The sequence below is a fragment of the Marmota monax genome, unplaced genomic scaffold (genome assembly GCF_021218885.2).
Source record: "Marmota monax isolate L192 unplaced genomic scaffold, Marmota_monax_Labrador192_F-V1.1 WCK01_AAM20220418_F8-fsc00136, whole genome shotgun sequence".
NCBI classification, from domain to species: Eukaryota; Metazoa; Chordata; class Mammalia; order Rodentia; family Sciuridae; genus Marmota; species Marmota monax.
In genome coordinates this window covers 4,511,998-4,525,677 of record NW_026693905.1, presented here as the reverse complement: position 1 = coordinate 4,525,677, position 13,680 = coordinate 4,511,998, and the positions used below count along the sequence as shown (strand labels likewise).

The 13,680-nt window shown below is 33.7% G+C and overlaps 1 protein-coding gene across 5 annotated transcripts in view; it reads left to right on the top strand.

Annotated features, from left to right (window-relative positions):
• Unc80 (unc-80 homolog, NALCN channel complex subunit) overlaps nt 1-13,680 on the top strand; it is a 187,185-nt gene that overhangs the window by 14,771 nt on the left and 158,734 nt on the right. For all 5 annotated transcript variants that reach the window (XM_046462898.2, XM_058585194.1, XM_046462896.2 and 2 more), the window contains exons 6-7: nt 439-512; nt 2,791-2,930. In XM_046462898.2, the coding sequence (XP_046318854.1) occupies nt 439-512; nt 2,791-2,930 (214 nt within the window). The remainder of the gene's footprint in view (nt 1-438; nt 513-2,790; nt 2,931-13,680) is intronic.

Sequence of the window (13,680 nt, the reverse complement as noted above, 5' to 3'; positions counted from 1 at the left end):
AGTGTTAAGTGACCATGGGCAAGTTAAACTTCCTGTGTCTTAGTTTCTTCATCTGTAAAATGAGTATGATTTTATACCAGTATTCCAGGATTATTGAAAGGGTTACAATAATTAATATATATAAAATCCTTAGAACAGAAATTGTGGATAATATATGCTAGGTAGATGTTATCTATAATTATTTTTAGTATTCCCAACTTCATAGCATCATAACCTGAGTTAGACTTAGGTTAATGAATATTGACATTGATAACCTAGAAGTGCTAAGATTATTTTGAATCCCTTATTTAATTTCTCTTACATGTTTTATTAAACAGCTTCTTTCAAGGTGACAATGATCTGTTAAATTGGCTTTTTATTGGAATGAAATGAACTTATGAAATAAAATGAACGTAGAATCTTATAGAATTCGTGATGGAATTTCTTTGATCTTTCCAGCCAAGAGAAGTTCTCCTATAAACAGTCAAAGTCTGACCTGTGAATCACCAAATCAGGAGACAAGACACCGAGAGGTTAGTTTATTGTAATTGTAAGAAGAGAGAAAGGAACTCTGGTGTAGTGTATTGTGGAGGGTGAGACTTAAGTTCTAGAATCATACTACTGAGTTCAGAGCCCTCCTTTCTAAATGTGAAATTTTTAACAGCCTCAGGTTTTCTATCAGTCAAGTATGAAAATCAATATTATGCATCTCTCCAAAGTGAAGAAGTGCTGAAAAAATATATTGTGTGACTCCTGTTTTATCTCCATGATTAGTATGTGATAAGTAGTGCTTTATCTCACTGGCTAGTATATAACACTCTTATCATTATTCATCTCACATTAAATAAAGTATCATCTTGTTCTCAATTATTGAATCCTGTAATGTTTATTAGGTAACTCTAATGTAGGTTTAATAGTGTCTCAGGGGGTTAGGGAGGGGGAGTAGGAAGGAGAGAGAAGATGCAATCCTATCCATTACAGAATCTGAAGTTTAATGAAAAGTCATAACTTATCCACATAAACAGAAGATGCAAGATAAAAACAATGTAATTCAATGCAAATTTGTCACATTTGGTTCTTGTAAGAAAAAAGTGAAGGCCAGGGAAATGAAAGCCACATGGAAATGTATACTGCTATTAATGTAGCATGTCATTAGTTGACCTGCCTTCACTTTCATTTCAACATGTGCAAAGTGCAACTTGCTGCCTTCCATAGAAATTGGACCCCCTTTTCAACCGATGTGTTACTGTCAGGAATATCATCATTTATCTTCTTACCCTCTAAGCTGGAAATATTGGTGTCCTAGAATATATGCCATTTACTGAACAATTTCTTACACTGATTTATGTGCTTTAAGGTTTATGTATTTTTCACATTTAACATCTTTGAAATTGAGTGTACTTGACAATCTTTGACCTCTTACTATCTCCCTGCCTGGTGGCAGTCTTGATATGGTTGTCAATCTCGTGCAGCCTGAATTTGATCATTTCTAGCATTGAAATTTGCAGCATCCGGGTCAATGACTTGCAAGAATGTCAGAGGGAATAGTGGTATACTCTTGAGAAATGATGCCTCGACAAAATAACACATCTTGACATAGGAAGTTGTTCTTTGGAAAAAAGTATAAACAACTCTCAGTTAAAAATTCTGAATATGAAGAAATGTTAGGAATACCTACACCAATTTATTTCATGTATACACTCCTTTCATATATACATAGGATGGATGTGTAATGAAACGCTATGCCTATATAAGTCTAAAATAGCTCTTTCAATAAGTATAAAATGAAAGTCCTCACTGATAATAAGCCAAGTGTCCTAATTTATTTAACAGTGTACCTTTTTAACTCTATGGTGCCTAAAATAATGTATGTCTTATAAGAGATGACATCTTAAATACAGTGAAATATGTAAATCTCATACTTTTCTATATAATCCTCCTGATCTCTTGCTGAGTCATAGTGTTTCTTTTCATTATGTTACTAAGATGTGCTTTTTATTTTCTATGCCCTCTACCACCCTCCAAATCCAGAACCTCATAACTTGACTGCAGCTTTAACCACCTAATCAGATTTTTAAGTAAAGCGCCTGTATAGTGTACATATGGTGTACTCACCATATGTACATTGGATCAAGTTCAGGGGACTTGTTTCATGAAATTTCTAGCTGTATTTATTTTTCTGTAAATTGTTCTTAAATCATGACTTCTTTTGTGTATGAAAATAGAAAGTGTAAGGACAAAATTAATATGATAGATTTTTGAGAATCTTAATGCTTTAGCAAAGAATTTAATCCATAACCTATGGATAAATATCTCAGATTAAATTTATCAGCCATGTGTAATTTAAATTTCTGGATGTAACATAAACCTTACAATTTATTCTTATGTGCTAGCTTTAATTTGATTACTTCCTGCTCAATTGGTTCTGGTCTTTAGCCTCATGCTGCCATTCAGTTCTCAGTTTGAGTATATCTTTGATGAATTGTCAGGTTCATAAATCTCCTACAGATAGTGGATACAAAGGTAAAAAAGAAAGAAATCAAGGTCAAAATGAAATAAAATTTATGAAAGTACTTAGCCTAATGCTTGGAATGACAGAGGTGCTCTCTAGAAGTCTCTTTCCATTTCCTTTTCGACAGAGGCAAAAATACCTCTGTCTATGACATTATAATTAGTTTTGATGAAAAGAAACTATGTATGTAATATAGGAGGTAATTTTAGAGGATATACCTGAAGGCAAAAAAAAAAAAAAAGAAAGAAAGAAAAAACACAAAACCTAATCTGCTGTCTCCATGTCTCCACCTCCAAAAGGGACTCCAGGTGGTCTGTGAAACTTTGCAGTCTGATTCTATCTCACCCAAGGCCACCATTTCAGGCTGCCACCGAGGAAACTCCTTTGATGGAAGCTTGTCCTCCCAAACTTCCCAGGAAAGAGGCCCATCACATTCCAGGTACATGATTGCAATGTTTGAGACAAAATGTATTCCTGGTTGCCAAGAATTAAATGCGCAGTTTTAGCTACTTTCATATCCTCTGCTCTTTAAAATATATATGTGCATGCTTTACGTATACATATTCTGGAAGAAAGTATAATTAGATTATTAATTGCAGAAATGTGATCGAATGCCTCTCATTTAAGCTAACCAGGGTGGAAGTGGGAAGACATGTCTGATTTAATGAGATGTCTGAATTAGAAGCTATTTTAAATGTTTATATGCAGAAATGCCAATGATGCTATCAAAAGATTGTGTTGCAGAGATATTAAAGGATCTGCTTTAATGTTTAAGGATACTTTATTCTAACAGATCCTTGTATTGAAAGAGGTTAAAGTTTGTGGGGAGTATAAAATCTGCTCTTTGCAAATATTCCAACTTGCTTACAAACACCCTCCCCAGGAAAAAAAGCTAGTCTACTTCCTAGTCCCTGCTAAATTATTGATTCGTGAAGTTTGCTACTTCACCTAAGGCACTAGAGACCCTAAGATCATTTGTATATCTCTACTCCCAAATGAAGTCATAGTCTAGTGGGTAGTATTTTAAAAGTAGGCATTTCAAAATAGCTTTATTGAAATACAATTTCTATCCCATAAAATTTACCTGTTTTAAGCTTAGTTTAATTATTTTAACACATTTACAAAACTGTGTACCTATCACCATAATTCAATTTTTAAAAATTTCCATCACTCAAAAATGTCCTTTGTATTCATTTACAATCACTCCCATTCTCACACCTATTATACTTTCCATCTGTTTGGGGTTGCATTTCCAGACTTTTCATATGTGTGGAATAATATAGTTTTTGTTTTGTTTTGTTTTTTTTGCATCTGGCTTCCTTCACTTACCATAATTTTTTAAGGTTTATCCATATTGTTGCAGGTGTCTGTAATCCATTCCTTTGTATTGTTGAATAATATTCCATTCTATGAATCTATCACATTTTCTTCATTCATCTGCAATGGATATTTTGTCTATTATGAATATTGCTTATATGAACATTCACTTACGAATCTTTATGTGAGCATAGGTTTCCAATTCTATTGGGTAGATAGTCATGAGTAGAATTGTGTTGTGTGGCAAATTCATGTTTAATTAAAAAACACACCAAGCTGTTCTATAAAATGGCTGCATTATTTAACATCCTCCCAGTGACTTCTGAGAGTTTGTACCTCTATGTCTTTGGGAACATCTGTTATTGTCTGTCTTTTTTATTATAGTTATTTAAAAGGGTGTAAAATGGGATCTGATTGTGGTTTTGTTTACTTTTCCTTAATGACTAATGATGTTAAGTATATCTTACTGTGCCTATTAACCATTCAAAGATCTTCTTTGATGAAACATCTATTCAAAACTTTCACCAACTTTTTAACTGGGTTACCTTATTATTGATTTTTAAAAGTTGTTTGTATATTCTGGATATAAATTCTTTCTCAAAAAAAGAAAAGATTAACAGATATTTCCTCCTAATATCTGGTTTACCTTTTCATTTGATAATTTTTAAACAGTCTACCTCCATCTGGTACCAGATCCAAGTTACATGAATACAGTGTTTTCAAAAGATCTTAAAATTATTGAAAACACAGAGTATTATAAATGCAATTCCTTTTTTAACCCCAATACTATATGTTATGCTTTAAAAAATGATATGTAAAAGTGTGTTTATCTTTGCATCTTTATTGGAACTTTAAAAGCAAGTAACCTAATTAGATAATCATCTGCTAGGTGATAATATGAAGATTGAAAGCAACCTTGGTTATGTAGTAAGTAAAATGGATTTTGTTTATCCACTCATTTACGTCCCAGGTCAATAGTGATGATGAGTACTTAAAATCACATATATGTGAAACTAAAGAAGATGAACTCATTGAAGTAGAAAGTAGAATGGTGGTTATCAGAGGTTGGGGAGGGGTTTGGATGAGAAATGGGTGATGTTGATCAAAAGATGCAAGATTTCAGGAGAAGAGGAGAAATAGGCTTTAGTGATTTCTTGCACAGAGCAGTAGTTTGTTATTATAATAAATAATAATTCATTGAATATTTCAAAATTACTAAAAGGGTAGATGTAAAATTTTTTCTCTACATGCACACAAAGATACATATGTGAAGCGATGGATTTGCTAATTAGCTTAATCTAATCATTCCACAATCTAAATGTACATCAAAAAATCACATTGTATGCCTTCGATATAGAATATATACAATTATTCTTTCTCAATGAAATTACACATGAATGTGGAAGCAACTCTGAGAGTAATCCAATCTCCTATCATCTCTCTGATGCATTAGTGGCATTGAACTGCTTGAGGATTTTAAGCAATAGGGAATTTAGTATTTTCTTATTTTTTATTTCATTTTCAGATAGCTCTATTTAGTGCAGTGTCCTTATATTTGACCCAATTTGCTCTGTGATTTCTATGATTTTTGTATTAGGTTTTGTTTTGTTTTGTTTACTGCTACATAACAAACTACAACAAACTTAGTAAAACAAAACACATTTATTACCTCATAATTTCTGTTGGAAGAAATCCAGGCACAACTTAGCTGGGTTTCTTCTAGTTTAGGATCTCAGCATCCTGTAACCTGGGTGTCACCATGGGCTGCCTGCCATTTCCTCAAATGTTTGAATAGGGGAAGATCCACTTACAAGCTCCCTTGGGTTGTTGACAGAATTCATCTCCTTGTGATATAGGACTGAGATCCTTGTGTTCTTTCTGGATATTGGCTGCACCTGCTCTTAGATCGTAGAGGCTACCCAAAGTTCATTTCCACGTGATCCTCTCCATAGGCTAGCTCACATAATGGTAGCTTGTTTTTTCAAAACCAGCAAGGACTACAAATTGTAATTCCAGTCTGCTTGTTCATGGTCTTTGTAATGCCAGATAAACTCAGAGTGACATCTTATCACCTTTGTCATATAAAGTAATCTAATTATGGGAATGACATCCCATTAGCTTTGCCATGTTCTGCTGCTTATGAGCAAGATAAAGGTTCTGCCTACACCCAAGGGAAGATTCCATACGTTGTGAACACTCTCAGATGAGAATTAAGGGTGGTTTCCTAAGGTCTGTCTGCAGTCTTTTGGAAGATGTACAAATTCCTCCCATATTGCCTTTATTCAAAAAATAACTATCATGACCACTCCCACCCCCAGAAAGCTCTCATTTAATTTGATGACAAAAATGACATTCAAAGTTATCAAGAACATAATTAAATTGTATGTGGAGGAAATGTAATTACTTAGGACACAGAATAACAATAAGAACTACCTTTTCTGTAGCATGGATGAACCTGCATGATACTATGCTAAGTAACATATACAAGACATAGACAAATGTCTTACTTGTGAAATTTAAAAGAGACAATCTCATAGAAGCAGAGAGTATTAGAATGTGATTTTTAAGGGCTCAGAGGAGGGGAAAATGGGGTGACGTTGATCAAACATTATAGTTCAGGAAAAATACCCGACCCTTTATAGACATCAACATATGCAAAACAGTGCTAGAGTAAATAATCCATGGTATTATGTAAATACTCATTTATTCATTCATTTCCACTTTTCTAGATGGCATCACTATTGACCCTGTCAAAAACTTGAAGTTCACTGCACACAAAGTCTTTTACCTCCTTAAATCTCTCAAATCCTTTCCCTTGTCTCCAATCTCATAGTCAATTATTCAGAGCCTTATCATTTCCTACTTGGATTTCTGCACCTGTTTCCAAACTAATATTTTGACTATCAGTATTGGCTTCTCCCATCCAGTTACATATGTGCTGTTTCCAAAGTATTTAAAAATGCCTGTGGACTAAAGAAATGAGTTATCTGCACCCAACACACCCAACATACCACAGTGAAGCAAATATAACATAACTGCTATGGACCTGCCTATTGAAAGGGATCAATTGGGAGGCACTGGTTCATAGCAGTTTTGAAATGAAGCTAGAAAAACACTGGAAGCCCTTTGATTAGGACTCAGTCCCACTCTTGATTTTATCCTCTAAATCAACTTTCCTTTTCTGAGAAAGATAGCATACATTTACAGCTGAATAATTTTCTTAGCTTGTTTCTTGCTGGTAAAATTTTAGGGATACAATAGCTTCTTTTCCTTTTGCACTGTCTCTAGAAGTATTTTTGTTGATATAATTATTTTTAAAACTTTATGAGTCCATTGTTAATCTTATTGGGGTTCACTAAACTAGACAAACTTCATACCCATTATTATCTCTTTGAGATAATTCCATCTCTGTCTTGGACTTCCATTGAAGGACAAGATTTTAAATTTCTAAGAACTCCTCTCTTCCTCTGTTGCTGTCTCTTTCTCCCCAACCCCCCCTTCCTGCTATCTCTCTCTCTATTTCTCTCTCTCTCTCTCTCTCTCTCTCTCACACACACACACACACACACACACACAAACACACACACACATAGTCTTTAGAGGGACTTCTGTCTGCTGAAGCAATATTCTGAGATGACCTTAGATCATTCATTGTGAGTCTATACAAATGACTTTGTAGCTTACCCTTAGCCTTATCTTTAGACTGTTTTTCCAGCAGCTCACTAGCTATTCTGTTTGCTTGGAAGTCATTTCATAAATTTAATACCATTTGTTATCAGGAAAAGCTGATAATTTTCAATATCATCAAGTTCACTCTGATTAACTGTTAATAATTTCTCCTTTAGTTCATATTCTTCTCTTGACTTGCTATAATTAGCAAGAAGAAACTAGAAGATATCTTTGACATTGTATTTGGAAATCTTTTTCATTCTATCACCTGGTTTGTTAGGCACATTTTTAAAAAACTTTCCATATCACAGCAAGAAAATTTCTGCCACCAAGTAATAAGGATGCCCCTCCTCCAGTTCCCAGTAGCATCCTCCTTATTTCCATTAAACCCTTGTCAGCAGCCTCCTCAAAGTTCAGAAGTTCTACTTGACAATCTGTGCAAGGAAAGTTGTACTATATATAAATATAGTACATATATGTGTGTGTATATATATATATATATATATATATATATATATATATATATATTCCTCTAAGTCTTTATTGATTCACCTGCTTCAGGGTTTTACAGCCATTCCCAATACTTAGGGGTTTATCTTTGCACCTAAATCGTTATGAATTATCAATTGTTGTATAACAAATCATCCAAATCTTACTAACTTAAAACAGCAGCAATAACAAAATTTTATTATCTCACATAGTTTCTAAAGATCATGAATCCAGAATCAACTTAGCTAGGTGATTGTGATTCAGAGTGTCTTAAGATGTTGGCCAGAGATAAAGTCCTCCAAAGCTTGACTGGGATGGAAGATCTGCTTCCAAGCTCATTCAGATGACTGTTGGTCAGAGGCCATAGTTTCTCACCCTTGGGCTTTTCCATAGGGCTTCACATGACTCCTGAGCTGGCTTTCCCTCAAATAAATACCCCAAGTAAGAGAGGGAGCAACCAAGATGGAAACTTCAGTGTCTTTTACAGCCCAATCTCAGAAATAACATACCATTACTTCTCCATTATATGGATCATGCCAACCAATCCTGCTTTGGTATGGAAGGGGACTACAATAGGGTATGAATACCAAGAGGCAGGAATCATTGGAGGTTATCTTGAAGGCCAGATGCAACTAATAAAAATGAAAATAAATTACCATTATTCATGTATTATAATTATTATGACCACTTTTTCTTCATATCAATTATTGCACATTCCTCCTCCATTAATTCTATTTAATACAAATTCTAGAATTTCAAATTTTAAGTTAGGATAAGAATAATTAATATCTTACTTCTTTTACTATGCTTGTGCCTGACATTTTTTAAGTCATAAAAACCTATATCAAGTTAAATCTTGAGATTATAAAATACTCATGAGCTTATATTATATAGCTTATATTGTAAGAATTAGAAATTTACAAACATAAACAGAAAATATGTTTCTTTTCTCTGAAAAAAAAATCTAATTACAATGGTTCCAATATAATTTGCCTATAAAAATAAAACCAACTGAAATATCCAAAATTCCTTTTTGTGGAAGAACATTGTTTTGTTTTTGTTTTTGTTTTCTGACATTACACCCAACCGTCTACATATCTATGCATTTCTTGACACACAAGTGCACACATCACCACAGCATGCATAAACCCATATGTATGAATTAGACATAAATCAGTGGCACTTCGAAAAAATATGTTGTCTTTTCTCTGCTAGCTCTAGTGGCTGGTTGCCATGGACATGACTATGCACAAGATAGACCTTTCAGAAGTGCCCTCATTGGGGGAGATCCTGTATTAATCAGACATGGAGAAAACTTTAATAACAAAGTGGAGCAAATATCCTAGCAACAAAAGCAGTTTGCTTTTATCAAACAAATCCAATTCATCATGTCTTTTGCTTTGACCTTGATTGAACTGAGGATCACTCTTCCCTGCACTCTGCCATCAGTGAACAGGTAGCTAATCTTTTAAATTAATGTGAGATTTCATCTTTAATTACCATATGCATAGATTTAATTTATGCTTCATTAAATTCTGCATAGGGTCAAGACTGATTTCAGAGTTCTCTGCCTCCACAGATCCTCTATTATTTCCAGAGTACTTATTTGCCGTCTAAGCTCTCTACTATTATCTTCCAGCATTCATTAATATTAACTTGGTTTCCCAAAGCCATAGTGCTTGGAAAATAGATGAAAGCAATTCTTACCTGTTTTGAAAATCTCTTTTCACCATAATGTACTATTTAGTATATGTATATAAATTTTTATGAATCTAATTATGGATAATCACTTAAATGTATAAAATATTGAAAGTAAAATCCATCCACAAGTCCACATTAATAATGTGTTAATAATACACATTATTAACTTTTTGTATGTGTGTTTCTCTTCATTATTTTTATATGTACCATTTAGAAGAAAAGTTGTGTTCATATTCTTTATAAAATTTTCACTTTTTTATTTTTTTCTACTGAGTCATATAGTGTCATAGAATATCAGAATAGGAAAGGACTTTTCTGTCATCTCATACAATGAGTTTTCCCCATACTGTTTTTAGCAGTTATGTAAATTTTCAACTCTTATGTTAATTAGTTAGTTAATTTAAATTATTTATCAGTTAAAGAACAGTTAATTACATCTGACAATGCTACCCTAAATGATTACTAAATATTTAGTAATCATTTTTGCTTTTTAGTGACTATTCCAACTAGTACAACTCACACTTTAAGTCAAATAAACTAGTGCTTGAATAACACTTTAAACAGAGTTACTTCAAGTTGTAAATAATTGCTACAGAAAGTCTTAGTTTGTTTCAAATTGAGTCTCTTTCAATATTAAACAATTGAAATGTGAATTTATTTAGCAAGTTTTGATTACATAGTTATATAACATGTTCTTTGTCTCTGATTACATCCTTGAGTTCATGGAGTCTTGCTGTTCTGCATTCCATCTCCAGATGAACTGACAAGCTTTGTTGGAAAGTAGTTAATGCCTATGGGACTTCACTGTACAGTTAGTAATATTTTCAGTCAAATAAGCTTTGTACGTAGGGAAAGATATAGGTTTAGTCATCTGGTGCCCTCAGGAATGAAATTGTCAACATACCATTCCAGTTATGGAGCTTCCAAATACGAATCATTTTGGATGTTGGCCTAAAAGTATAGAAATCGTGAACTACATATTTTTTAGGGCAATTGTCATTCAATATTATTTAGAATACTTAAGGAATACCCAAGGTTAATATTTAAGATAAAAAAGATTCCTGGGACCCAACCTCAGAGGTGCTGGTTTAGAAGTCTTGGGTGAAAAAAAAAATAAAAAGGCTGTTAAAAATGTGAGTGTCTGTGTTTTTAACAGCCTCTTTTCTTCCCATCCACCTTGAGGTTCCAATGGAAGGGTCCACTGGCATCTTATGTGGAATAGTGCTCTAGGGATTTGAAAGAATTTATGGTATTCCATAATCTAATTTGGTAACAAAATAATTGGGACAGAAAGTAAAGAGTAAATAACTACTGCAAGTCTGAAGGGGGAAATAATTCTGTAAAACTGCTAATATCTGCCTTCATTACAGAAATCTTGTCAAGAAAATAATGGTTTTCACAGGCTCTCATAAGTCACATGATTGTCATGAAGACTTGAGGACCTAAAATTACACAGCTGGTAGCCAGCTTTGTCTTTTCTTTATAAATCCAAAAGTATAACACTAAAAAAGAGAGGATTCATATTATCTCAGGTACAAATGATAAGCTTAGAGGAGGTCATGCTTCATTAAGAAAGAGAAATGGAATGGGGTCGGGGAAAGGGAGCATAAAGAAAGCCTCTTAGGAAATAGGTAGAAAGGAGAAGGAAGGTTCTTCTAGAGGTGTAATCAGTCAAAGTCTCAGAAAGAAACAAGTAGCATGCTGGAGAATTTGAGAAGATATTAAAACAGGAGCTTTATTTAAAAAAATAAAAGGTAAATTTAACCTGAAAGACAATAATTGATAACTGGCCTATCAGAGCAAACATGGTAAGCACATCCAGCTTATACAGGTCTTGTTGACCACTGTAAAGAGCTCAAATCTTATTCTGAGGTTGATTGGATTGCCTGTTGGAAGCAGTTGAGCAACAGTGGAGAAGTAAGAGAAGCAACAAGACTTGTAGGAAGTAATTACAATCTACCTGATGAGAGATGTTGGTGACTGAGACAAGTGGTATCCACAGATAGAGCTGATGAGAAGTGGTGGATAGGGAATCTGTGGGAGTCTATAATGTATTCAAAGTTGGCACAAAACCAGTATTCACAGAATATTCTAGCTTTCTGCAAAAAAGATAAATTCTGGTATTACATATATGAGAATTTAGGGTACTGTAGTAAGCTTCTTCAATATGACTGCCAATCCAGCTAAAAATTTAGTATTGCAGCATCTTACGTGATTGAATTTGAATTTATATTTAGTTCCCTAGGTGTCAATTAAAATATTTAAGAATATTAAACTATAAGATCACATTGAAATTCAAAACCATTGTATATGATAGCAGTTGTCATTCAACACACCAGACAATTCTATTAATAAGAATAGAAATAACAAATATGGTATGCTTCAATAGGAAACTAGAAAGGCTATGAAAATAACAATGCTTTAGACATTGTCCAGGACTGTATTTTTCTTTAACTTTGTACTGCAACACACAGTAAGAAATATATTTGACTAAATTACGCTTGACAAATGTGTGAAGTGAAACAAAAATTTCACCACACATACAAGTCTTTACTCCATAGTTTGTTTTTGTTTTTTTTGTAATTAGAAGGTTCATAATACCCGTGTCCTATCAAATTAATTTCTTGAAACATTAATGATTTGTATTAGTCACCTTTTCATTGCTGTGACAAAAATACTTGACAAAGACAACCTAAAGGAGGAAAAGTTTATTTGGGGCTCATAGTTTCAGAAGCCTCAGTCCATGTCCATTGTCAGCCAACTCCATCACTCTGGGCCTGAGATGAGGCAGAACATCATGGTGGAAAGGTGTGGTAGAGAAAAGCTGCTCAGCTTGTGGTAGTCAGAAAGGAGTGAAGGGGCTACACTCCCAGTAACCTGCCTTCTTCAACCACACCTCCACTTGCTTTCAGTTAACACCCAGTAGCCTATTCAAATTATTAATCCATCAAATGGATGAATCCACTGATGAGGTTATACATCTCATAATCTAATCATTCCTAAAAACCCCACCTCTGAACCTTGCTGCTTTGGGGATCATGCTTTTAAAACATGAGCTTTTCAGGGGACGTTTCTAGATCCAAACCATAATATCTTCAATTCAAAATACAGATAGATCTGAGAAATTTAGGAAACTCTCTCATTCTTGCTCTCAGTGGTTGCATTTTTGGTAAGAGGTCTTCATGTGTAGATAGTGACATTTGTTAGTTGAGGTAAAGGTACAAAAATTTCCTTCTGCATCACATGGCTCAGAAGGAAGTCCTTGGTGATTAAGTTTAGATTTTAGAACCCAGATGCCATCTTGGATCCCAGAAATTCTGTTTATATTTTGTCATTTATTGTCTGTCATTCTGACTGGATCATATGCTTCCCAGGATGGTCCTACATACCCACTAATGCCTTAGTCAGTTTGGGTTGCTGTAACAAAGAACCTTAATGTGGGTGGCTTATCCATAATAGAAATTTATTTCTCACAGTTCTGGAAGCTGACAGTCTCAGATCATGGTGGCAGTACAATTGGGTTCTGATTCAGAACTGTCTTTTCATTGCATGATAGAAAGAAAACAAGAAAGCTATGTATGTCTTTTTTTTTTTAATAAGGGGAGCAGTTTACCCACCTGACTTAATTACTTTTCCAAATTCCAAAGGCATCGCCTTCTAATACCATCACATTGGAAGTTCGGATTTCAAAATACAAATTTTGAGAGCCACAAACATATAGTTCATTGCATCTACCATGCTTATATTGCTGTGTTATGCTGAGTAATCATTTGAATCTATTTTTAATTAGGAGTAAATTGAACACTAAGTAATGAATATATCAAGTTTTAAATTGAATAATAAAATTTCAGAAACTTGTGTTGTTTTTTTAAATTTGTTTTGCTATCTTACATAGATACATAACCTAAGAATTTTCAAAATAATCTCATTTTCTCGTAGTAAAATTGTGTTTAGCATTTGCAGTTTCTTTTTCTTTTACATAATATTTTCACAACTGAAATTAAAATAGCCCA